This window comes from Engraulis encrasicolus, chromosome 5 (assembly GCF_034702125.1).
Source record: "Engraulis encrasicolus isolate BLACKSEA-1 chromosome 5, IST_EnEncr_1.0, whole genome shotgun sequence".
Classification (NCBI taxonomy): domain Eukaryota; kingdom Metazoa; phylum Chordata; class Actinopteri; order Clupeiformes; family Engraulidae; genus Engraulis; species Engraulis encrasicolus.
The window spans coordinates 6,493,128-6,519,848 of NC_085861.1; the positions used below are offsets into that span (position 1 = coordinate 6,493,128).

Consider the following 26,721-nt stretch of genomic DNA (forward strand, 5'->3'; position numbering starts at 1 on the left):
GTCATTTAATGACAACTACACAGGGCTGAACTGCCAATCTGGCATAGCATCCATTTCCCGGTGGGCCCCATACTCTCGTGGGCCACTATTTTCAGACATTTTTAAATAATCTGAAAATAGGGGCCCACAAGGGTGCGGGGCCCACCGGTGAGTCAGTTCTGCACCGCTAATTATGAGGGACCCCTTTAAGCCAAAAGTGCCCGGGCCCTATTTCTCCCCCATGAGGGGCCCCTTTAAGCCAAAAGTGCCCGGGCCCTATTTCTCCCCCATGAGGGGCCCCTTTAAGCCAAAAGTGCCCGGGCCCTATTTCTCCCCCATGAGGGGCCCCTTTAAGCCAAAAGTGCCCGGGGCCTATTTCTGCCCCAGTCCAGCCCCGCAACTACATAACTTGTCATTACCGTGAGCTCCCCTTTCAGTTGGGGGGGCCCTTGGCAATTGCCCAGTTTGCGGCAGCCCTGTTCCTGCCAATGCGACGGCTGTGCCTTGATTACATTTTTTCTGCATGTGTGAGCTTCAGTGTTTCTGCATGTGTGGGTTGATGAAAGGACTGTCACACTCAAAAAAGTCTTTCTCCACTCTTCTTCTACTATTGTTCTGACGCTTTGTATTATTGTGTCTGCATCTCTGCATCTGTTTTTGTTTCAATCAGTTTTTGATTGAAATGTTTTCATGGAAAGACTGTGTCAATTGACAAATAATCATTTTCAGAATATCACGATTGCAATACTTTACTTCTGTGGCACATCAAATCTATCAAAATAACTCGTAACAGAAGACTGGGGAAGGCATTGCCATTTACCAGCATATTTATTAACGGGGGGAAGGCATTGCCATTCACCACTATATTTATTTATTTGTACTGTGTCCTCAAGGTATGTCTTTCTTTGTGTTCTGGGATCTCCTCTTACTTGTCCAGCACGTTGGACAGCTACCTCTATTGCAGTGTTTTCCAACCTTTTTTGACTCGCGTACCCCCTAAGCCTTTTTGTTGTACCATGAGTACCCCCTATCCCATGCTCTCTATGTATATTCCTTTATTCCAGTATGACTATACTCCATTCAATTGTCATTATCACATTTTCCTGCGTACCCCCTGAGGTGTGCTCGCGTACCCCTAGTGGTACACGTACCCCTGGTTGGGAAACACTGCTCTATTGTATGTTAAAGTGCGTTATAAATAAAATTGACTAGCCTGATAAACCAGGCTAAATGTGAGACTGGATACTTAATTTAGGGTCCGTTCGAAACAAGGAAGGCAGCTGTCCTTCCAGTGAGCTAACTGGACATCGAGTCATGACGTGTAGATCGAAACGAAAAATTGCTTCATTTCCCCCTTTGGCAGTTGACTGCATTTGTGGGCGTAACAGGGATATTTGAGGGCAGCATCAGATGCTGACTTAGCTGCCTTGTACCCAAAATGCTGTGGTTCTGCTCGTTTTTCTGACGCCCCATTGGTCCTATGCGTCAATGTTCCGAACAGTTCCCGTCTCAGATAACTTTTTACCAATAAAATGAAACCCTTTGTCCCGACAGTCCAATGTTCCGACCAAAAGCTGCTTTAGATCACCGTCATCTCTGAGTCTGACAGCCTGCGCAGTGGTCATGCTGTCTGTGACAGGCTAGGTTTAGGGAAAGTTTTGGTCAAGGCACAAATTTAAAAGTCAGAAGCATTGCTAGCCTACTGACAGGTTAGGGTTAGGAATGGTTTTGGTCTGGACACAATTTTAAAACTTGGCAACATTGCATTAATGAGAGGTTATGTTTAGAGGTGGTTTTGGTAAGGGCACAGCTAGATCGACTCAGACGGCATCTATGTGCTTGTCGCAGCGCCTGCAGCTGCACTTGGCACTGAGAAAAGCAGGACATACGACCTGGGATGATGACCAACCCCAAACAGCCATTGGTCGGAACATTGAGCTGTCGGAGCAAAGGGTTTAATTTAATTATTTCGAGTTAGTGGGCTGTAGGATCAATAAGAAATTTTCGGAATATTGACGCGTTGGACCAAAAAGGCGTTGGAAAAATGACATGCTACCACATGCTGTGGGCCACCTCCCTCTCAACCGGAAACCTGAAAAACAAACATGGCTACTACCCAAGCTACTACCTTATCATACTCTTTATTCTGACACTTATGTATGTAGATATTGAAAATCGAATGGATAAATCAACATTGTAGTATCTAAATATGCTGTCGCTAGATCAATTTATTTTATGATTAGATCTATTTATTTTACGATTCCGCCGTCTGACGATCATTTACCGTTCAAATAGCATGCGTAAGCTAAGCGCTAACGTGACGAACGTAACTCCCGCATAGAATCACCGTAACATCAAATGCGCAAGGTAGCACACTCGTTAGTGCCGTTCGTAACGGCTGCCTCATCAGCTAACTTCAGCTATTATTATATCTGATCAGTGACCTGTTTATGTAGGAGGAGAGTCATCGAGTCACTGCCTTCCGTTTCGAATCGACCCTTAGTCTGGCCCCAATGAACAATACAGATGGGAACAACCCGTTGTTTTTCAAACCATGTCTGTGCCTATAGGCTGGTGTTCTGACCAATCAGCGATCTGTCTCGTTGATGTGCTTTCCCAACGTTGCGAGCTTCGATCCGAGGCCAGACGACCACTCGCAGCCGAAAAATGTCGACGTCCAGCGAGTGGCGCTGGTTTACCAGGCTAAAAACTGACTTGACTTGACTTGACTTGTTTCTGCTTGTCTCAGGTGGGCTTGACTAGGATGGTGGAAACGGTGGTTTCTCTGCTACAGAACCTCATGGCCTTCTATCTGGCTCAGGTATGTTACATTACGTTACATTACACTTAGATGACATTTCTATCCAATGTGACTAACAGTTGTTTACAGGCTATTGCTTACAGTTCCTGGAGCCATGTGAGGTTAGGTGCCGCCTTGCTCAAGCGCACTACCAGAGATTAGTAGTATTATAGAGATTCTTTCTCTACTATCTCTGGTATTATGGAGTGGAGATTTGCTAACGTAATAGGCTACAATAGTTCGCAGATGTTTCCTTCTTCTTTTAAATGTTGTTATTATATTACTATATTACACTGTAATAGGTGAAGAGGATGGCAGGTGGGAGGGATACTGCTCTGGTGTGTCTCGCCAGCCTGCTGTTTTAATGTTGTATTAATTAATTACATAATGTGAATATATCACTCAATTGCACTATTACACTGTATCCTCATTGTATCATTGTGTCCTCATTGTATTAGGTGAAGTCGATGGAGGGTGTGAGGGCCGTGGCTCTGGAGCGTCTCTCCAGCCTGGTGTTTTAATATTATAATAATTAATTATAATGTTATTATATTACACTATTACACTATATCACTGTGTCCTTATTGTATTAGGTGAAGTCGATGGAGGGTGTGAGGGCCGTGGCTCTGGAGCGTCTCTTCAGCCTTGTGTTTTAAATGTTATATTACTTAGCTATATAATGTTATAATATTACATAAATACACACTTTTACACTGTATCCTTATTGTATCAGGTGAAGCGGATGGCGGGTCTGCGGGCCGTGGCTCTGGAGCGTCTCTCCGGCCTGGTGCAGAGCCTGGTGCGTCTGCCTCCGGTGGCCCAGCTCCAGGCCCAGCTCCAGGCCCTGCCAGCCCAGCTGGGGGAGGTGGCCACCGGCCTGCAGGAGCTCAGCACCTTACTCATCCAGCTGCTCATCAACACCACACCCCTCTACAACATGGTGAGAGGAACGCAAGGGCAATAGTGGTTTACAATAACGGTAACCAAGATAAATCACAAGTCGGACTTCTACTCTTTCTACTGTCACATACGCTTTTGTCCTAGGCTAGTAAACTAGCCCCATACGCCAGCGGCCAAAATTACTATCCAGGAGCTCAGCACCCTACTCATCCAGCTGCTCATCAACACCACCCCACTCTACAACATACACAATACAGGTTTTCTTTTTTTGTTTTCCCCTGGCTGCGCGACACTGGCTGCACACAACTCAACCTCTGATTGTCAAAAAAATTGCTCACATGTCGCCTGTATCTTGCCCCTCCTCACAACACCATGTTTATAAAAAAAACAAAAAAAAAAACATCTATAGTCCCAGAAATAAGGTTTTTTTTTAATTTATGTGCTGGAGCCCAAATGGCTCAATAGGAGTTTCTGAAAATCAGAAAATTGTGAGGAAATAAAAATTGCAAGTCTTATAAACCCAAAGGTAGACACAAATTTACAATACTCATCTGAAGTCACCCAAAGTCAACCTGCTGATATTCGTTTTCAGCTTTGTTATGGAGTGATTTCCAGCAGCAATGGGCCCTTTCACCAAAGGTTTTCAATAATGGCAACCAAGATTAATCGTACCATGTTTCATCAATGCAAGGGCAGTCATGGGTGAGCAAGGGCAGTCATGGGTGAGCGGTTAGGGCATCAGACTTGCATCCCAGAGGTTGCCGGTTGGACTCCAGATCCACCAGGTTGGTGGGGGGAGTAATCAACCAGTGCTCTCCCCCATCCTCCTCCATGACTGAGGTGCCCTGAGCATGATACCGTCCCACTGCACTGCTCCCCATGGGGCGCCACTGAGGGCTGCCCCCTTGCACGGGTGAGGCAATTTCGTTGTGTGCAGTGTTCACTTGTGTGCTGTGGAGTGCTGTGTGGGAGTTGGAGTTTCCCAATGGGCTTTTACTTTCACTTTCAAACCAAATAGCATTTCTCCTCCCACCAGCGTGGTGGTTCGGGAGTCGGGAGGCTACAAGCCTGACATCCTGACCGCTTGCCCATGACTGCCCGCCCAGGATTTGTCTGATGTGATGGAAAAGGCAATATACAGTGTAAATGCATGTCAAATTGAATATGTTCTAAAATGCATTGTTCAAGATTACGGACAATCCTGAAGCTAGTTGAAATTCTACTGTAACCTACTGGTAGAAAAATACAGTAGAATTTCAACTAGTGTTATCAACTAGTTTCAATTTGGATCATCTTCAATCTTGAATAATGCATTTCAGAAGATATTCAATTGGACGCTGATGGATACAGTACCTTCATCTCTGTGTTCTTCAGAGGATGGTTCTCTCGTCTCTGGACTGGAGTCATGTCTTCTCTTCACACAATTGAAAAACACTGCAGTCTTATCTAACTGAGAATCAGTTTGTGTTAGGGCTTTTTATTTGTGTATGTGCGGGCACGTGTGCATACATGTGCATGTTCATCTGGCCATTTATGTGTGTGTGTACGTGTGTGTACGTGTGTGTACGTGTGTGTACGTGTGTGTACGTGTGTGTGCAAGCGCGTGTACGGACACGTGTGCATGGGTGGGTGAGTGTATTATTTAATTTACCTGAAGTGTAATGATGGCTAATGATGAGGTTTTACAAGAATATGTTCAGGCTCAGTAATGATGATGGTTGTTACAATGACAATTATGACTATTTAGCCGTGAGGTCGTTAACACAAGGGGGGCTTAAACTAATGAGTGTCTACTTAGTTGGAACATGGTAGCTGCTGCTGTACTTTCTGTCCTTCAACAGATGATTAAAGTTAATCAATGATCTGTGACTAATATAGTGCTTAGTACATTCGGTCATATTTTTATGCCAAGGTCCATTTAAACAAGCTTCGATGTGCCCTCTCTCTCTCTCTCTCTCTCTCTCTCTCTCTCTCTCTCTCTCTCTCTCTCTCTCTCTCTCTCGGGCGTACAGTAACAGTGTAATTGCAGAGCCTTATAATATCTGTGTGTACTCATATGGCACTGAATGAATGTAATGAACAGAGGCGGACTTTACATTAGGCAAACTTAGGCAACTGCCTAGGGCCCTGGCCAAATCTCTCCTCCATAGGGACCCCTCCAACTGTCACCAGTCGCGATGAACACACATAAAAGGTAGATCTGATCTTAATTTGTTGCTTATGTAAAGTAATTGAATATATATAGACAAAACACAAAAATAGCACCCTCACACCTTCCATGTCAATTGGTGACGTGTCCAATTGAAAAAAGGTCCCATGTTTATATTTTGCAGAGGGCCGCAAAATGGGTAGATCCACCCCTGATAATGAATATACATCTGCAAATCAGGGAACAATAACCCTCACCAGCTATAAATTATGTAATTTAGCATCTCACTACTAATAGTCAACAAATGCATAAGCCATGTTGAACATACACATGATGTTGCATTGAGAATGTGTAGTGTGGAGGATGTGGAGGATGGAATATCTTTATGGAATCTTTATGGAAGGATGGGATATCTTTATGGAATCTTTATGGAATGATGACGCATTGCCAAGCGCTTTGTGTGTCTTAAAGAACACTGAACTCTTAAAAATCATACAATTTAAAAACACAAAGAAATAAAAAAGATGACATACATGCCTATTATATATTGTGACTTTGACTCCTCTCCCCAGCTGTAGATCTAATGAAATGTGGCTTTGACTCCACAGTTGGCACAGTAATGCACTCCCCTCTTTGACTCCTCTGTCACCAGTTGGCGTGGTAATTTAATGTGACTCACCCCCCCAGTTGGCGTAGTAATGTACCCCCCTCTTGACTCCCCTCTGACTCATCTCCCTAGCTGTGGCTTTGACTCCACATTTGGAGTAGTAATGTACACACTTCTTGACTCCCCTCTTTGACTCCCCAGTTGGCGTAGTAATGTAATGTGGCTTTGACTTCACAGTAGGCGTAGTAATGTAATGTGGCTTTGACTTCACAGTAGGCGTAGTAGTGTACTCCCTTCTTGACTCCCCTCTTTGACTCCTCTCTCCCCAGTTGGCGTAGTAATGTAATATTCATGATCCCACAGTTGGCGTGGTAATTTAATGTGGCTTTGACTCCCCTATTTGACTTCACAGTTGGCGTAGTAATGTAATGTGACTGACCCCCCAGTTGGCGTAGTAATGTACTCCCTTCTTGACTTCCCTCTTTGACTCCTCTCCCCAGTTGGCGTAGTAATGTAATGTGGCTTTGACTCCACAGTTGGCGTAGTAATGTACCCGCCTCTTGACTTCCCTCTTGTACTCCTCCCTCCCCAGCTGTAGATCTAATGTAATGTGGCTTTGACTCCACAGTTGGCGTAGTAATGTACTCCCTTCTTGACTCCCCTCTTTGACTCCTCTCTCCACAGTTAGCGTAGTAATGTACCCTCCTCTTTGACTCCTCTGTCCCCAGCTTGAGGAGCCCACAGAGCAGGAGCTGCTAGAATACCTGAACCAGGAGGAGCCGTGTGAGGAGGTGACGGCACGCCGTGACTGCTCCTCCACCTCCTCCCTCTTCCTGAAGACCATGGACGCTCGCCCACGCCGACGCAGAAGCTTCTACGCCCGCAATCGCCGCAGCTCCACCAGCTACGCGCCCGACTCCTCTTCCTCCTTGTTCTCCACCACTACCACCCCCAACACCACCCCCAACACCACCTCCACCACCAGCTCATCCCAGGGCTCCAACGTGACCCCCACCTCCACACCCACCACCATCAGCACCCCTACCCAGGCACCGCTCCCAGCCAACGGCCGTAAAGGGAGCATGAAACGTGGAAGCCAGCCGGAGATAGACACCCTCCGTAAAGCCAGCCTGAAGCCTGAACCGGACACCCCCCGTAAAGCCAGCCTGAAGCGCGGAAGCCAGTCTGAGCTAGTGGACACCCCACGTAAAGGGAGCCTGAAACCTGGAAGCCAGCCGGAGATGGACACCCCACGTAAAGCCAGCCTGAAGCGTGGAAGCCAGCCTGAGCTAGTGGACACCCCACATAAAGCCAGCCTGAAGCCGGCAAGCCAGTCTGAGGTGGAAACCCCCCGTAAAGCGAGCCTCAAGCCTGGAAGCCAGACGGAGATGGACACCCCCCGTAAAGGCAGCCTGAAGCCGGAGATGGACACCCCCCGTAAAGGTAGCCTGAAGCCGGAGGTGGACACCCCCCGTAAAGGCAGCCTGAAGCCTGCAAGCCAGCCAGAGATGGACACCCCCCGAAAAGGAAGCCTGAAGCTTCAGCTAGTGGATACCCCGACAGTACTGCCCCCGTCCAACATGGGACGGCGCAGGTCGTCTGCTGCGGAGATCCTCCTCACCCCCATCATACAGCTGGTCTCCCAAAGCCAGAGAGCCCTGGAGTACTTCAGCTCCAACCTAAACCAGGAGGAGGACGACATGGAGGAGAGGAAGGAGGAGGAGGAGGAGGAGGAGGAGGAGGAGGAAGAGGAGGATGTCATTGAGAATGAGAAGGAGGAGGAGGAGGAGGAAGAAAAGGGGATGGAGTCAGAGGAGTACTCGGAGTGATTCAGAGTCAGAGGCTCTCAAATTACTCATTCTTGTAAATGGTTTTAAAGTGATACTGTCCCATTTTTAGAAATAAGCTCATATTAAACCTCCCCTTGAGTTAAATTATTGAATTTTACTGGAACAATGGGAAAAGTTGGAGGGCTACGGCGTTTTTAGTTGGTAGTCCGAAGGTGCTCTTTGGTCAAAAAATAGGATGCAAAAGAAACGAAGTATCCAAGGCACTCTTCCCAAAAAAGTTAAAATAGCTTTATTAAATGGCTAAATCATTGTAGAAAAGTTAAAAACGCCAACATGTTTCGGCCAAGGAGTGGCCTTCATCAGGGCAGAGTCAATCCAATTCAATTGACTCTGCCCTGATGAAGGCCACTCCTTGGCCGAAACATGTTGGCGTTTTTAACTTTTCTACAATGATTTAACCATTTAATAAAGCTATTTTAACTTTTTTTGGGAAGAGTGCCTTGGATACTTTGTTTCTATTGAATTTTACCTTTCTCCTGTATTTCCTGCCATTCTCTGAGTACGGCAGTGCGAATTTTACCTCCAAGCTAGCAGTTAACATTGAGTCCTATAAGACCAGCTAGCCACCAGCTGGTCTCATAGGGCGCAATATTAACTGCTAGCTTGGAGGTAAAATTTGCGCTGCCATACTCAGAGAAAGATTGAAAGTACAGGAGAAAGCTACAATCTAATAATTTAACCCAAGGAGAGGTGTAAAATAAATGTATTTCCAAAAATGGGACAGTATCACTTTAACTTAAAGTGCCACTATGCAGCTTTTGTTTTGAGAATTTTGTAATTTCAAGATTGAGTGCTTACTGCCAAATGTTTAGTAGTAGCCAAGATTTTCTGGCCAACAGGTGCTGATCTGGCTCAAGTCATCTATGCTCATCTATCAAAATATTAATTCGATTTTTTTTTTTTACACATTTTAACCATAGACTTAAGAAAAAGAAGATGTTGTCCCTTTGCATATTTTGCATAGTGTCTCTTTAAATATCAATCCAATCCATCTTCATGGCTTACCTGGCAGTGCCTTGTCGAAGAGTAATCTTTGTAATCATTGTAATCTTTTAGCTACCACATTCTGAAACTCTGAAGTATAGAATATGTAACATTGTGAGATGACTGTCTTCAGTGTATTTAAGCACTTGCTCTTGTACCTACGCAAAATCTACTCCTTAGCCATTGTACGTTTTCCTCCCCAAATCTGGCTCTTCATCAATCTTTCTAGCTTTAAATTATTTTACAATAATAGTGCCCCTCCAAGTATGCATGAATTTGTGTCCAGGCTCTTGGTTATTTTATATTTGTTTTCAGGCTGTTGTTTATTTCTGATACAAATTTTATTTTTTAGACTTTATTTATGACAGGACAGTGAGGGTGGTGATAGGAAGTGAGTGGGGAGAGAGAGACGGGGAGGGGCCGGCAAATAAAGGGCCCAGGTCGGGAATCGAACCTGGGTCAGCCGCATGGTAGACGAGTGCCCTACCAGTTGGCCACAGCAGGGCCCTGATACAAATTTCAACTTAAGGGACCAGTTCAGTCAATTTCAACATGCAGTTGTAATGCTCACACTACCCTGGACTTGTCAGTACCTGAGGTTTTTTTTTCCTCAGCCTTTTCCAAGATCCTGGTCATTGCAATGGGGGCAGCGCTTTGTTTACACTTAAAAAAAAAACATTTTTATTAATTCCCAAAAACATCCAAAAGGTTGTAAACATCAGCAGATAACTAGCAAACAGCGGTACCTTTTGGGAAAATATTTGGAGTAGGCCTGTGTTATTTAAAAAAAAGATTTAAACAAACGCTGCCCCCATTAGAATAAAAAAAAAAGAATAGCTCATATCTCGGAAAGGCTGAAAAATGTGGCATCACCGGGTACACTGTAAAACCTTATAAGTTGAGTTTACTTACAAAAACCCAGAAAAGTGGTTGCCCTAGAAAAACTAAGTAATTATGAATGATTAAACTTACAATCTTTTGTGACCTCAACTGTTGTATGTACTCATTATATGTAAAAGTTTAAGTTAAATGTACTTAAGTCCAAATTGATTAAACCTACCATCTTCCACAGTAGTAACTGTTATCTATAGTTATTGTATGCAAAATTCCCAGTTTAATGTACTAAATTCTCAGTCGATTAAACTTACCATCATTCGTAAGATTAACTGTAATGAATTATTTTATTTAAAATTTGCAGTTAAATGTATTAAATTTTAAGTTGATCAAACTGAAAGTCTTCTGTAATATCAAATGTTTCGTATAGTTATTTCACATAAAATATGAAGTTACATTCACAAAATTGTAACCAATTAGCTAGATAAGTACACAGTAAAAAATATTCCCGTGATGTCACAGGGAATTACTGGCTACTAATTGCATTCATTTCACAGTAGTTTACTGTGGCCATCCTCACAGTTTACTGTGATCTTCTCACAGTAGTTTACTGTGGCCACACCACAGTTAGTTACTGTCACCCTACCCACACTACCATGATCCCGCCCCTCCATTCATCACCACAAAAGAGGTAGCTACCATGTTATTGTGGCACCTCCCATTCCTCACCATGACTGAGACAACTGTGGCATGGAACCAGTCCATCACACTGCTCTCTTGTATTAATAGACCAAACTATCCATAACCACTGAGAAATTCAAGTTTCTGCAGTATGTGCAATATTATTACCATTTAATTATTGTAATCTCCTGGATGATAGTACATTAACCAGTGTGCATAGAATACTCTAGTTGAGCATAATTAGACAATCCTGAAATGTCAAGTAAGCAACACACCACCAAAAAGGATACCTGCTACCACAATACTCACTACCAACTAAATACCTAGCCAGCCAACAAACCAGTCCACCAGCCAACCAAAAGAGTCAGTTGTCAGCTAGCCAGCCAAAGAGCCGGCTAACCAACTAACACTCAGTTAGTCAGCCAACTAACCAACAAACAAGTCAGTTGTATGGCTAGCCAGCTAACAAACCAGCCATACAGTCAACCAAAAGAGTCAGTTAGCCAGCCAACCAGCTGGCCAACAAACAGTCAGTTGGTCGGTCAGTTAGCTCACTAACCAACAAGCCGGACAGAGAGCCAGCGAACCAGTCATTTAGGCAAGCAACTCAAGCATTGTGACAGTCTGAGTTTTTATAGAGGTGAAAGTTAACCATGTGACCAGAGTAATCAGGCATGTGGCAGCTGCAGGTAGTAATTCAATGAACTTGTAACAGTCCTATGTACTCAAGTGAGGGCAGGTACTAATTGACAGGTTGATTGGGCACTACCATTGTTCCTGGTTGATGGTAGGCAATGTCAATTATGTCATGCAGCATTTGACTTTCAATTGTGCAATGGCACTTCACAAGATAGCCTAATTTTGTTTACTAGGTGGCAATATTCTGATTTAAAATTGGATGCTGCAGCGTGGCCATATTGTCAGTTGAAATTTGAAACGATCTGTTAACATGAAACACACTGCAGGAATACATTCAACTGCCCACATCTGGGTAGAGGCCAGTTGGTGCAGCCTGAAGAAAAAGAGGCAGGGTCATAACCAAAACTTATGAATTTAATCCATTCAACTAAAACATATTCATCTGAACAACTATTTCCTCAAATAAGTTGTCAATACTCAGTATTCTTCAGAAATGCCATCAAACTTCTATTTTTTAGTGCATTTTAATTAGTCTTGGTAAGTACATTTGATGTCTGGGTTTACAGTGTACTGACAAGTCAAGGGTAGCGTGAGCAAGACAACAGCATATTGAAATGGACTGAACGGGTCCTTTAAGGGGAGTTAAACACAATGGCTGGTTCCGAGTGACTGCTTGGAAGATAGTTAAAGCTGTAATGTCTGTAATATCCTTTAAAAGACGATTACAGTTAATTAGTAGCGCTTCATAATGATCTGTGATTTCTAGTACAGTGCTTACATTATCCAGATAGCCTGCACAGATATGACATTATGCCTCCTCTTACATGCAAGAAAAGGTTTAAGGTGATTATCACATGTAGGCAGACTGAAAAGATGTAGGCTTATGGGAAAGCTTGAGCAGAAAAGAACTGGTAGTAGAAAAGAACTGGTAATAATGATACCAACGTATCACTTGAGACTATGAAAAAAAGAAGACCTATAAGAAAGTTTGAGCAGAAAAGAACTTGACTATTCTTCACTTATTAATTTTCTTTTGAGTGAGAGAGTCAACAGAGAGTCTGTGGGCACAATGCAAAGGGTTCTTATTAAAGCAAAGGGTACTTATTAAAGCAAAGGGTACCCTGCCATTATGAATTCGCCACAGTGTGCGAGCAATCTAGCGAAGCCATACGGGTGGTGGGTGTTTACAGGCAGCGTCAGGGGCTCGGTTGCCAAGTGCAGGGGGAATTCTGCGGCGTAGGAGGAGGAGGTGGAACGACGCAGAGTGGGCTCAGCCGTCTGTCTGGAACTCACTCAGCAAGCTGGAGGTGGAGAGTGGGATGTGTGATATGGAGTCGTGAGAGGCATTTCCCCACTACAGTCACAAAGTTTAATAATGATACCCTAATGATTAGTTTTGCGAGGGCCTGCAAAACTTGAAAGCTTCTTTTTTTAAAAATAAAATAAAATATTATTGTCATGTCAGCTTTTAAATTGCCTTTGGTCTCACAGAGTAACAGCCGGATGGTGACAGGAAGCGAATAGACAAAACACACATACAAATGCTGCATCCACCCCACCTCCAACCACCCCTCCCAGCACACACATCATATGCAAGTTTAATAATGACACCCTAATGATTAGTTTTGCGAGGGGTCTGCACACCTTGAAAGTTTCTTTTTCAGCAGGTGCAGCTGTTCAGGGTATTTCATCAGTCATCAGTTGTCAGATGGAAGAACGTGACACTGCTTCTTTATGGTTCACCACTTTATTTTTGGCACTGGGCCTTAACTCTTCTATCCTACAACTAATGGCCCTTATGATAAGTGTAATAAAGTAGGGGTCAAGTGCACGTATACCATCTATTCTCAACTCTCTCAGCTGTTATTGGTTAACTCCCTTAACCCATTTTAGCTTAAGCCCTTTTTGGGAAAGGTGCCCTCTCCCTATTAAAACCTAAATATCTCATTCTCCAAAGCACATAAAAACATTAAATAAGTTGCATTTAAAAGCTAGAACCTTCATTTTGCACTAGAATGTGTTCATTCAGCTCTAACGTACCCACATTTTTAATAAAATTGCTAAAATGTCAAGAACATGAATGCAGCGTATATGTCGCTCCAGGACACAATGGGTTAAATAGGCTGTTGGGAATTACTGCATGTAAGTCTTGATGATGGTTTTCCTGTCTTGAAATGTAAAACTGCTGAAGCCAATATTTAAATCATTGTTATTGTCCAGAAGTGTTATGCCTCTGTATGCCTTTATATGCCTGATGTACTTTCTACTACTGTTTCTTTTGCCTGATTAAAATCATAGTTTCTTTCCCTACAGATTACAAAGAAATAAATAAAGAGATTAAACCATTTTCACAGTGAGAAATTATCTAGTATTGAATAATGGCAGTCAGGGGGTGGAAATCATTGGATCTTTATTAATTACATTGAACATTTGACAATGTTGATTTTTCATTCAGTCATTTTCCAAAAAACAAACAATCAAACAAACAAACAAAACACTGGCCAATCACATCACTGACTTCACAAGTGGAGTCAATAATAATAATATCACCTGAACTATAACAGTCAAATTTAAAAAAATATGCCTGCTTACATTAAACACAAAATTTACAATATTTATTTACATGTTGATGCAGGTACAAAATGAGTTTATTAACATCAGCAGCTCAGAGCTCCTTTTCAAGTGAAGGCTACTTGAGAATACATCTATTCTGTAGGGCTACGGTAAATCTTGACGACTCGTCTTGTCTTTGCGTTGCTGTAATCAAAAAGACATACTGACTACGGCTACTTGTTAAGAATTAACCTCAACTGACAATGTGTCGTATGCGTGAAACACCCAAATTCCAAGATTTCAGCACTACCCTCCAAGTCCAAACTCATGCGCACTGTTCCATGAACCAAACCGGAGAAAACAGTGTGCTATGCCAACAGCCTTCGTCATTCTCCAAGCACTTGTAGCTCTGCAAAATAGCCCGCCCCCTGTGCCACTGTGAAGGCAGTTGAGCATCGCATGGCCTGGTCGAGTTGCATGCCACATCCAACATACTTATACCTTCATACAGGACATTACTTGTTCATTCACCAGTCATCTTCTGACGCATGCTCGCATTTCAACCTCGACTTGGGGTTGTATTGGCTGTGACCTGGGCCTATCTACCCTTTCCGTAGTAGGCTAATCATTTGACGACAAGGTGCACTATCCAGTGCGTCTACAGCTTATTCTGCGCGCTTCTTTCCAAACACAGCAGATACCGTCCTCACAATCCCCTTGATGCCGACCAGTCCCTTCTTGATGGCCCTCGACTCTTTGATGCGTTCCAAAAGTTCGTGAAAAACAAGCAGGGCGCCGTGATACGTCTCCGCAGCGGATATCTCGAAGAATCCGCAGTCGGCGGAGAGGGCAAAAAGCCGCCCCTCCTCACTGGGCACCTCGCGCTGGTGCTGGAGGTCGCGCTTGTTTCCCACGATGACGATGGGCGCGTGGACGGACATCTTTCTGGAGCGCCTGATGAGCTGCACTTGTTGACGCACCACGTCAAAACTTGCACGGTCGCAGATGCTGTACACCAGAATCACTCCGTCTGCCCACTGTAACTGCTTGTCGGTGATGGACTCGGGAGCAAAACAACTCTGCGGAACGAAAAGAAAAAGAAAAAGAGACACGTGAGTGGCTCTTCTCAAACCAACTGAAATTACGCAGCAATTACATTTCAATTCAATAGATTGCACAACAATTGCTTACCTGAGGATACAGTGAGTCCCAGATGTTGAAAGAAATCTCCTGGCCGTCGACTTTGTCGTTGTGACTGTATATTGACTCTATAGAGGACACAATGGGATAATATAATTACTCCATGCAGCCCATACGCGGATACGCGCGCATGCAAAAAAACACAACAAAATCCAAAAGGCTATGTTGTTTGAATGTGGTGGGCTACTTACCAATATCCCCGTATTCGCCAATAAACCTTCTTGTTAGGAAACGCACGGTGAGAGCTGTTCAACAATACAAAAGAACGAATTAAAACACGCAACCATATAGGAGGGAGATTAATTTAGGCTGTGCGTAAAAGCACTGCTCCAAAGAAACGGTCAACTCTGTAAGGAGGACGCGTCTTACCTGATTTTCCAACATTTTCAGCACCAAGGAGTAGAATGTTGGCCGCGAGCTTCTGCTGAATGCCATGATCCATCGCCCTGCTGAGATTGTTGGAGTTGTTCTTCACGTGCAGCACCATTTGGCCCGTTAGTTACAGTCCCTCACGTGAAGTCAAGTGCACTCTTCTGGACGTGATGAAGCCTTGCTGTGGCTTATATACAGCCCACTAGACAGACTACGGACTGGTCAAGGGTGGAGCTCAACCTGTAACTCTGTATGCCACACACTGGTTCAGGGGCGGATCTAGGCATTGTGGGTCCCTAAGCAAAATGTAAACAGGGGGGCCCTCAAAAGTCATTATATAGACCTAAAATTCCATGTGTTGGTGCTATATAAGTGTTTTGCGTTTTGGTGTATCTTTGATTACTTTACATAGGTGACAAATTAAGATCAAGCCTACTTTTTTGTGAGTTTACTACAGCAACTTGTGTGACAGTTGGGGCCCCTATGGAGGACAGATTTGGTCAGGGCCCTAGGCAATTGCCTAGGTTTGCCTAATGGAAAGTCCGCCTCTGGATAAAGTGATGTGAACATGTTCATACTCCAGTGATTACCCCCAAATAATGCAGCTTTGTTAGCCTGGTGCGAGCAAAATAGAACATTGCTTTATCGGCAAGTTGTCAAGAATGTCAAGTGCCATTGTTCAAAACGTGAGAAGAGAGGACATGACACCAATGTTAGGCCAATATGGAACCATCCTGAAGTTGAGAATGATCAAACAAATAAATCAAAGTGAGTAAAGGAAAGCAAAACATGCATGGAAATGAATGTACCAATTTAGTTTAACAGTTGTGGTTGAAATCTCAAGAGACACACAAATGAACGCACACACATAAACCAAAAGCCCACTTTGAAACTTTCAGTTGTGATGACACGTGACGTTGCCGTAATGACGCCATCTAGTGGCAAATCACACACAAGACACATCAATTTCCCATCTTCACATTTATTTTTTATTATTAACAGTATGTATACATGATCTGCCAGAGATCACCCAGTAAAATTGTCAAGAAATCAACAGATTCCCATAGTAGGTAGCTGTAGCTTGCATTGAAAGGGCTGGAGCGGTTGCCTAGCGAACGAACACAGTATCTTTGGAACCAGTGAAAGGGCAGATATTATATATAGTGCATGTCCAGTAGCATCCCTTTCAGTTTAAAGTTAAACATGTGCACATGACAGACATGAAAACTATAAAAGGCACAAATGGCACATTTTCTTTTCAAATAATAATAATAATAATAAAAAAACAATCAACAACTGGCATAGAATGGAATGCAATTCACAGAATTTCACGTTGCAGCCAGGTGCAACCCAACACTGTTTTTAAGGCACATATAGTCCCGAACTGTGGCAACAGCATTAGCCACAAACTTGTGACAATTGTTTGTCAGTCTGTGTAAACAAAATATATTTTTAGAGGCAACCCCTCAGGCCTGTACTAAGAAGCTGGTTCAGGAGTAAACCAGGTTAAGTAAAGAATCATCTAATAGAAGAGCCTGGAGTCTTCTTTTTTCTAAAATGATGACTCAAGGCTCTTTTATTAGATGATTTACCTCTTAACTTAACCTGGTTTACCCCTAAATCAGCTTCTTAGTGTAGGCTCCTTTGGTTTAGTCCCGTCCCTGGGCCCGGGACAACCGACTCCCTTGTCCCTGTCGTGCCGAAACCGAGTCCCTGCCAGAACACGAGTGACTTCATTGAAACCAATGACATTTTTTGAGAGAAAATTATACTAATTTTTGCATAATTAATTACACAATTTATGAACTAAACATATGCTTATGAAACATTACTCGTCCTCCACTTAATATGAGCTATTTCAATGAAACCGTAACATTTGTTATGACAATACTTCAATTATTTTATGGAATTAATACTGAAATTGTAACCAGCTCTTTGTAATACTTCCAGAATGAATGTAGATGCTTTATTGATAGGCTTTCCATCTTAAATTGTGTCGGATTTGTCAGCAAAAATGGGTAAAAAAATATCTGAAAAATTGGTCATTGGTTTCCATTGGTTTCAATGAGGGCATTCGTGTTCTGGCAGGGACTCGCTTTTCGGCACGACATCCCCCCCACCTGTCAGTTTCCCTGTTTAGAAGCAACCCCTCATCTTGGTCTAGTCCAGTCCCGGCGAGCTTTTTTGATGATGGGCTCCGTGCAGTCATCTTCTGAGTCCTTGTCCTCGTCCTCGTCCTCGTCCCTTTGTCTTTTGTCCCGCCCCCCTTCTCTGCTCTGATTGGGTGGCGTCAGAAGAGACGGGTGCAGTGTTTCCCCAAACACCTTGTTGAGCCTCTTCTCAAAGGACCGCCGCATCGCCACCACTCCTGAAGGATCCTATGGAACGGGATGAAGATAGAGTGGGATTGGCAACGCAGAATGAAAAATGAAGTCACTAGAAACAGAGGGGTATAACTAAGAGGCTGGTTCAGTAGTAAACCAGGTTAAGTTAAGAGGTAAATCATCTAATAGTAGAGGCTGGACTTGATACTAACTAATACCAGGGTTCCCACTCTAAATCAGATATAAAACTCCATGATTTTCCATGACTTTCCAGACCCAAAAAAATGAATTTCCATGACCACTTCCGTAAAAAGAAATCATATTAAAACATTTTTAAAAGTGTGAAAACTGAAGATTATCTTCACCCCTAGAGCAGACGCAGAGCCACCGCTAGACTTCAGTGGGCTCACTGCATTGTAGAATGTTGGCGAAGCGTTGTAGTATAACCAGTAAGAAACAGTGTTATACACCAAGCAAAAGAATTTTGCTTTTACACTGTTCAGTGTTTGTTTACAACTGTTCAGAAAATACCATGATATTCCATGACTATGCATGCAAAATGGTAAAATTCCATGACTTTCCATGACTGGAAAAACTTTTATGAAATTCCATGACCTGTGGGAACCCTGTAATACACACAACTATACACTTCACAGTTCACACACACGCACACACACACGCACGCACACGCACACACCTCAGATTTGGAGAGAAGGGAGTCTAGCATCACCCAGACGTCTGATACCAGCTCAGAGGGGGTGCGGTACGGAGGAGAACGCTTCCTTAACAGACGGCCGTGGATGAGGCCGAAGCTGATCGACGACGCAGAATCCTGCAAAATGAGAGAGAGAGAGAGAGAGAGAGAGAGAGAGAGAGAGAGAGAGAGAGAGAGCGAGCGAGAGAGAGAGAGAGAGAGAGAGAGAGAGAGAGAGAGAGAGAGAGAACAGAGGGGTGAGAGTTTACTGTTAACTTGACTGCATATGCAATTTCTCACTGAAGAAAAGCACAAACCCCTCTTGATAACGAAGCTATTTTCAAATGCCTTCTTTCAGATGTTTTCATATTTTTCTTTTTTTTTCTTTTCATCTATTCCTGCCTTTTTATCTTGTTGTTATCTGCCTTTGTCATGTGTTTTTATCTTCTTTTACAGCATGCCTTGCACGGCTATTGTTTTTATGCCTTTATGCTTTTTGTCTTCTCTCTTTTTCGCATGTTTTTAATCTCTTTGTAAAGCACATCGAATTGCTTCTATGTATGAAATGCGCTTTAGAAATACATTTCCTTGCCTTGCCTTCATGCACATGTTGAGCGCTATCAATTATATCCACGTTTGAATATCTAAATGCACTATCCTTAATGTAAGGCAATATAACTTTAAGATAGGGAACTGTATGTGTACGTAGTATATGCGTGAAAGTGAAGGATGTTTGATGGGTGTATCTGCGTACCGGACTGAACTGGAAAAGGAGGCTGCTGTTCTTACACATGAGGCCAAACAGCAGGTGCTCACATCTCTGGAACACAAGAAGCACATTCAGGATTTCATTAGAATCAGTCAGTCAATCAATCAATCAATCAATCAATCAATCAATCAAAAATATTTTTATAGCACATTATCATACATACGTAAATGTCATTCAATGTGCTTAAGAATAGAGAAAAGAGAAGAATATATATATATATATATATATATATATATATATATATATATATATATATATATATATATATATATATATATATATATATTGTGTTATAGATAGTGGGTAATTAACTATCACCAAAGGCAGATGCGAATAAAGCTGTTTTTAAACTTTTAAAACAAGATACTGTTGGGGCAGTTCTAATTTGGACACGGAGTTGGTTCCAGCATTTTGCAGTATAATGACTAAATGCCATTTCACCCTCAGCGGAAGAATAGTATGTGATTAGCTCCCTCTACAGACAGCTTGGGGTTAAAACAACATCATGTAAATCAGGGGAGTCAAACTCAAATGAACTGAGGGCAAAAATCAAAATCTTTAACGAAGTTGCGGGCCGACCTATACATTTAATTTTAAAAATAGACTGAAATTATGCGTAAAATTAAGAGTGAGTGGTGTTTTCCTCACCCTCTGGTGAGGGGCTCAGATGAACTGAGGGTAAAAATCAAAATCTGCAACAAAGTTGCGGGCCGATCTCAACATTAAATTCTAAAAATAGACTGAAATTATGCATAAAATTAAGAGTGAGTGGTGTTTTCCTCACCCGCTGGTCTATGGGGCTCAGGAGTGGCTTCCAGTGCCTGTCTCTCCTGTAGGGGTCAGTGGAGTCACTCAGGTCCTGACACAGCGAGCATAGCCACCTGCTGGAGCTGGGACACAAACACACACAACACACAACACACAAACATCTTAATTAGGGCTGTAACGATACACTCAACTCACAATTCGGTTTGTATCACGATTCATGACCAACGGTTCGATACAACCCACAATTTCACATTTGCCAACATTATAAACTTTATGAACAAAACTATGATAGGTTCTATAGGCAGAATAGGTTACAAGAGGCTACTAATAATTTTTAAAAGTTTCTAAATAATAATAATGATGCTTGGAAGCACCATCACTTCATATCCTGTGGTTGTTTTCTGGGCTGATGGGTATCAAAACATTAAAAGAGCGTATCACGATACTGCCTCCTTGTATCACGATACAGTATCGTGACTCTGTGCATCACGATTTCTCGGTTCGACACAATATCGTTACAGCCCTAATCTTAATATACAGCTCTGACAAACATCACACACACACACACCCTGATGAAGGCTGTATTACCGATACGCGTTGGTGAATTTCAATGTATGAGCCCACCAAATAAAGATTGTTTTGGACTTTTTAAATCAACTGAAGTGCCTGGATCCTGAACTCTGCACCCTCCAAGAGCACCAGTTGTTTTTGAGGATACTAGCAGCACTCTGCCAACTCTCCTTCTAACACACAAACATACCGGTACTCAAGTCTTAAAGGTGCTCTGTGTAGGATGGTGGCCAGAATAGGTATTGCAACTATGCTGCTCAGTGTAACTCTGCTGTCTATTGACAAATTTGATATTTTAATTAATATGTACTAAGTAATAAAGTAATATTTACTAGTATGAGACCAAAGTGCAGTATGTCTTGCAGCAAAAAATGTCTATTTCTGGAAATTCAAAATGGCAGACCATGGAGAGAGGACCCACTTTTCATGTATGAAAAGTGCAATCTTCCCAGTCATAATGAATACTTAGAATTTGATGGTCATTGTAAGTAGTCATGAAGAAGGTAACAGTTGTGAATGATGGGCAGTATAAATTCTGGAAAGAAACTACATAAAATATTACAAATTGCACCTATAAGACTTACCAGTTAGCCTGTTAAAAGTTAACTACTACTAGAAAGAAAGGCAACTTCCTTCCACTTCGACTAAGTATTCACATGTACTGTATTGATTATAACTACCGTGGCAGCCTGATCTCCAAAAATTCCGTGCTCCTGGACACGGATGTTAAGGACACGAAATCTGTGTCCAGGAGCACGGATTTTGCCAAAATTCCGTGCTCCTGGACACGGAATTGTTTTCCGTGCTCCTGGACACGGAATTGTTTTCCGTGATGGACACACGGAAGTGCTTTCTGTTGGCTATTACCACAGCACTGTGTAACTCTATCATTAGAAAATACATACCAAATGCTAATCCTAAACAAAATAATGCTATGGCAATTTAAGTTGTGCCCTGACCAAAACATTCCCTAACCTTAACCTGTCATTAAAGACATATTTTTGAGAAATACCTTTTCCAGTTGGTTGCTAGGCTATCAAATTCATGTTATGAATGAAAGAAAACTAGCTGTGCCCAGACCAAAACAATCCCTAACCTTAACCTGTCAGTAGGAAATGTTTTTTTTTTTAGAAAAAAAAATTGAAATAAGAAAAATCCTGAGAAAACACAAGACTGTGGAAACATAGAGCTGTGGGAGTAGCCTATAGAGAGAGCACTTATCTGTGTCCATCACGAAAAACAATTCCGTGTCCAGGAGCACGGAAAACAATTCCGTGTCCAGGAGCACGGAATTTTGGCAAAATCCGTGCTCCTGGACACGGATTTTGTGCCCTTACCATCCGTGTCCAGGAGCACGGAATTTTTGGAGGTCATGTTGCGACCGTGGTGGTTGTTGCCAGACCGGACAACACAGGGGTGCATTTCTCAAAACCATATTGCTAACTACATACGTTAGCTACTTTGTCGTTTGCAATGCAATTTCCGATTGGCAGTTGCTAACTGGCTAGCAACTACACTTTCGAGAAAGGCACCTCAGATCAAATTCTTTCTGTGTGTAGCCTTTTAGTGTACACACTCTGCAACAGCTGCAACAGCTGTTCCCATATTGGGGATATCACATTACATTAGATTTAGCTGACACTTTCATCTAAAGCGACTAGCAACTGTACACTACTGCGCCTAGATGCCTTACCCTGTTCCTGCTTAAATTACCTCCTTGTAAGTCACTTCGGTCAAAGGCTAAATGCTATGTAATGTCATGTAATGTAAAATGTCCAAGCAAAATTTCTCTCCTGTAAAGACAACACTGGCGAATCTAATCCAACACCTCAAACCCCAAGGGCGCCGGATCGATTTTAAAAGTGGTGGTGCGTTTTTTTTTTTAATGATTCTTTATTTCTTATAAATGTTACTGCTGCTGCACACCACTCTTTTTTCTGCAGTAAAAGCTGAGAAAGCCGGAGCCCAAAAGTGGGGATGAGTATGCAGCACTGCATCCCCCTTTCCGGCACCTGTGCTCAAACCACAAGTGACACCTCCTGTCCCTACTCACATGTTCTCCACCATGATTGGCGGGACGTGGCAGCGTTCGTGGAGGCATGGATGGAGATGTAGGGAGAGGTCAGGGGGAGATTCGAACCGGCAACCCCTAGATTGAAAGACCAACTCTACAACCACTAGGCAACCACTAGGCCACGGCTGCCCTCCCTACTCACATGTTCTCCACCATGATTGGCGGGACGTGGCAGCGTTCGTGGAGGCAGCGGCCACACGTCTTGCAGATCAGGGTGCCACCGCCCACGTGGCACACGTCGCAGGTGTATCCCCCGTCGTCATCATCGTCATCATCATCAGTGCTATCGAGAGACACGGGGGACGCTGCACTCTCCCAATCAGCTGAGGACCGCTGAAACACACACACACATACATTACATTTCATTACATACAGAGACAGACACGACACTACTACCGAACCAGTCAAGGAATCCTGTTTATAGCTATTATTGTAATTGAATTACACATAGAGTAGACACGACTCAGAACCAGTCGAGAAGTCCTGTTTATAGATATTATTGTAATTGCATTACATTACCGCACATTACACAAACAGTAGACACGACTGAACCAGTTGAAAAGTCTTGTGCAGTTAAATTACATTGCACTTAGACACCGAGGCACCACTACTCCTAACCAGTGGAGAAGTCCCAGAACACGTTTCATTGCATTGCCCCTCACCAGTGGCATTTTTTTTTTTTGACTTTTAAAAAGATTTTATTACAGAATTCATGTGGTTAATACACATACACATAGCCCACTAGGAGCTGATTTTAAAAAGAAAAATTAAATAAATAAATAAAAGAGGAAAAAAGGGAAAAAAGCAACAGCGGTACATCAATACATTCCATCATGCTACATTTACAGGCACCCCAAAATCAGAGCCTAAAATCAAGCTCTTCACCTCTGACTGTACACAAGGCACTATTTTGGCACCATATGCCCTCAAAAGAAACAAGATATTTCATTTCCTTGTAAAAATGCTTAAATCCTTGATTTAACCAGTGTTGAGAACATTAAAACCAAGTCATCATCTATGTCCAACTCCACTTTGTGTTTCCTGCTCATATATATAGCTAACTTGACCTGACCAATAACAAAGTTCAAGAGTTGACACTTTTGGCTCTGTTTCCTGAAATACTTGAAACCAAAAATAAAGGTGGTCATTGTGAACTCTTCATTAAACCCATTGAACAATCCTTTTAAGACTGAAAACACAGTCCCAGAACACGTTTCATTGCATTGCCCCTCACCAGTGGCATTGAGAAGATGAGATGTTTTACTTCCCGAGTCATTTGAGACGTCCAGTGACATTACATTACATAACATTACACAGCCACACCAACACGACTCAAAGCCAGTCGAGACATTCAGTTTCATTAATATTATTGTCAAATCTGCAAGCATGGGGTCTAGCAGAGTCACCAGCCTGCCCACTATGTTCCAAGAGAGGCACCTTGGAACACGTCCTTAGTTGCTGTACAACAGCACTAGGTGAAGGGCGTTACCGCTGGAGGCATGATCAAGTCCTGAAGACTATAGCCGAAGCTATCAGCACAGGACTGGTATGGGCAAAGCAGCAGCGTACCCCCAAGAACAACATCACCTTTGTCAAAGCTGGAGAGCATGTTACCCCAGCAAACAAGGCACCAACAGGCATACTGACCTCAGCAAAAGACTGGCAGCTTCTGGTGGACCTTGAGAAACAGCTGAGGTTCCCCAGCAACATTGCAGTCACCACCCTCCGCCCTGACATCGTCCTTGTATCAGAGGCCACCAAGCAGGTCGTATTGCTGGAACTCACAGTCCCGTGGGAAGACCGCCTGGAAGAAGCTTTTGAGAGGAAGCTCTCCAAGTACGCAGGGCTGACCAATGAGTGCCAGCAGTCAGGTTGGAGGGCGAAGTGCCTACCAGTCGAGGTAGGATGCAGAGGCTTTGCTGCCCGGTCCTTGGCCAGTGCATTGGGGCATTTAGGCATTGTCGGACTGCACAAGAGGAGAGCCATCCGCAATACCACTGAAGCGGCAGAGAGAGCCTCAAGATGGCTGTGGCTCAAGAGAGGAGAACCATGGAGTCATGGTAGCTAGCGCGCCATTTGGACACAAGCTGGGGCCTGATCACCCCCGGTTGGGTCGCCTGGTTGACGGGGGGTATGATGTTGAAAGACCCGAAACCCCCCAATGATATCAGGAACATCACTGAAGATGTGTCCAGATTGCATCAGTAGATGTATTCCCACAGTAGTTTACATTACACTACACATAGACACAGACACAACTCTGAGCCAGTTGTCAAGTCATGTTACACAGTTATTACACATAAAGTCTGCACACATTACATTACAAATAGAGAAGACACTTATCTGATGCTTTTAAACAAATCGAGTAGAAAAGACCACACTCTCTTATTTACTCCTTTTACTAAAAAGTTTTACGCATTATGTCTAGGTTACAGATGTGCTTAGTTATCACATACCTTGTCAAAGCGGTTCCTGACTACAGTAAGGCTAAAACAAACTTGAACACAAAAGAAGTGCCGTTGCACTCTTACTGTAAGCTCAAACACACAAATTGTATGCAAATAAAAGATGTGCGGCAGAATGAATGGGAACAAGGTTTTCCACTTCGCTCAAGATCAAGATGAAGAGGATTGTTGTTTCAGACACCAAATATGCAAATGTGAATAACCTACAGATGTCTCATGTAATGTTTCAGCTTGGAGCAGGCTTCATTCTTTATTCACTGCTCAACTTTTTTTTTTAAAGAGGACACACCTTGCATATAGTATTTTTAATGTGTGCAATGTGAAATAAAGAACACTGTGTGCTAAGTGCAAGCTCTTTTTTGTGTGAAAAAAATTGATATCTCTTGTGTAAAATGCTATCCTTAGAACATGAAAGAACAAACTCATTTCCATATGTATGACGTTCATTATGTCTAACTGTGTAAATCACCCTCTAGTCACCCTCTGATGAAGACGGAAGTAACACCGTCAAAACATGTCTGGTAAAAGATGCAACTTTTACATGTCAAATCCCAAGTGTGAAGCTCATTTCTGTTCTATTAATTTCTGTAATAAAAAAACCCATTTAATGCATGACAGTGGTTTAGTGAGCCCTACTGTACCTCCTTCTTAGAGCGGTGGTGGGGAGGGATCTCGTCCAGGGAGCCGTCTGTGTGAACTCTAAACCGGGGGAGAGGTTCTCCAGGAGGGGGGCGCTTTATGCTGAGTCGAACCAAGCCAACTTCACACCTCTTCATCTCTGCTCGGGAACATCAATCAGTATTGTTAGATTATTATTATTTTTTATTTAAAATTAAATGATACAGTGTATTTTGGTATCTTGACGATTACATTACATTAAGCCGCCACTCTTATCCAAAGCAAGTTACAGTTATTATTTTTCAGGGTATTGGTTATAGACCCTGGAGCAATATGTGGTGATGCTTCCTGTCAGTCACCACCAAATTGTCACAAAGCTGACTGACTGGCAGAGCCCAAGTTTGTTGACTTGGGTGACATTGACAAAAGGGAAGCCAAGACACAAGCCAAACAAACAAACACACAAACTGTTCATACAATTAGATGCACTGTTATGGCCTGGCCCTTTATGCCTCTTTTCCACTGCCGGTTTGTGGTAGGCCTACAGCTCAACACAGTGCAACTCGACCGCCACGTTTTGCTTTACAATTGAGCTGCGTCGTGCCTATTCAAAGAGCAAATAGTGGCGGCCGTGTCACGCTTTGTCGAGCTGTAGGCCTACCAGAAAACCGACAGTGGAAAAGAGGCATTCGTTTTGATAGAAGGGAAACTGCATAATAAAAGTCGTGATGTCAAATTAAAGGTCACAGAACAGCCCTCACATGTGGCAGGTCTGTCTTTTGAATGGGACTTCAGGATTCCCCCAGCTCTTTATTGTTAATGCGGCCACCTTGACAACAAACTAAACTACTAGTAGCACCTTGGCTGAGTCCCCAGTCAATCTCATTTCTA

General features: G+C 43.0%; 3 protein-coding genes across 4 annotated transcripts in view; 1 reads left to right on the forward strand and 2 right to left on the reverse strand.

The window, feature by feature from the left end:
- plin6 (perilipin 6) overlaps positions 1 to 8,156 on the forward strand; it is a gene marked incomplete at its 3' end in the record, with an annotated part of 21,530 nt that extends 13,374 nt beyond the window's left edge. The window contains exons 7-9 of the mRNA XM_063198433.1: positions 2,729 to 2,800; positions 3,513 to 3,719; positions 7,164 to 8,156. Of these exons, the coding sequence (XP_063054503.1) occupies positions 2,729 to 2,800; positions 3,513 to 3,719; positions 7,164 to 8,156 (1,272 nt within the window). The remainder of the gene's footprint in view (positions 1 to 2,728; positions 2,801 to 3,512; positions 3,720 to 7,163) is intronic.
- Positions 8,157 to 13,826: 5,670 nt separating this feature from the next.
- Positions 13,827 to 15,731, reverse strand: zgc:171704 (Ras-related and estrogen-regulated growth inhibitor-like protein). Its single transcript, XM_063197952.1, has 4 exons — positions 15,546 to 15,731; positions 15,368 to 15,421; positions 15,168 to 15,244; positions 13,827 to 15,055 (listed from the first exon to the last, which is right to left on the reverse strand). Exons 1-4 carry the CDS (start codon positions 15,661 to 15,663, stop codon positions 14,642 to 14,644), a joined length of 663 nt encoding a protein of 220 aa, XP_063054022.1. The 5' UTR covers positions 15,664 to 15,731; the 3' UTR covers positions 13,827 to 14,641.
- A 783-nt stretch (positions 15,732 to 16,514) lies between these two features.
- Positions 16,515 to 26,721, reverse strand: part of trim33l (tripartite motif containing 33, like) — a 28,230-nt gene continuing 18,023 nt past the window's right edge. For both annotated transcript variants that reach the window (XM_063198574.1, XM_063198573.1), the window contains 6 exons: positions 25,854 to 25,990; positions 22,890 to 23,080; positions 20,120 to 20,225; positions 19,321 to 19,386; positions 18,570 to 18,704; positions 16,515 to 17,926 (listed from right to left, as the gene is read on the reverse strand). In XM_063198574.1, the coding sequence (XP_063054644.1) occupies positions 17,699 to 17,926; positions 18,570 to 18,704; positions 19,321 to 19,386; positions 20,120 to 20,225; positions 22,890 to 23,080; positions 25,854 to 25,990 (863 nt within the window). In that variant the 3' untranslated portion in view covers positions 16,515 to 17,698. The remainder of the gene's footprint in view (positions 17,927 to 18,569; positions 18,705 to 19,320; positions 19,387 to 20,119; positions 20,226 to 22,889; positions 23,081 to 25,853; positions 25,991 to 26,721) is intronic.

Excerpts from the sequence above, each read along its gene's own strand:
- zgc:171704 (XM_063197952.1), bottom strand. The coding sequence starts at position 15,663 with ATGGTGCTGCACGTGAAGAACAACTCCAACAATCTCAGCAGGGCGATG. Across the intron at positions 15,422-15,545 it reads TGAAAATGTTGGAAAATCAG|CTCTCACCGTGCGTTTCCTA; the intron begins GTAAGACGCGTC and ends ATTGTTGAACAG. Across the intron at positions 15,056-15,167 it reads GGGACTCACTGTATCCTCAG|AGTTGTTTTGCTCCCGAGTC; the intron begins GTAAGCAATTGT and ends TTCGTTCCGCAG.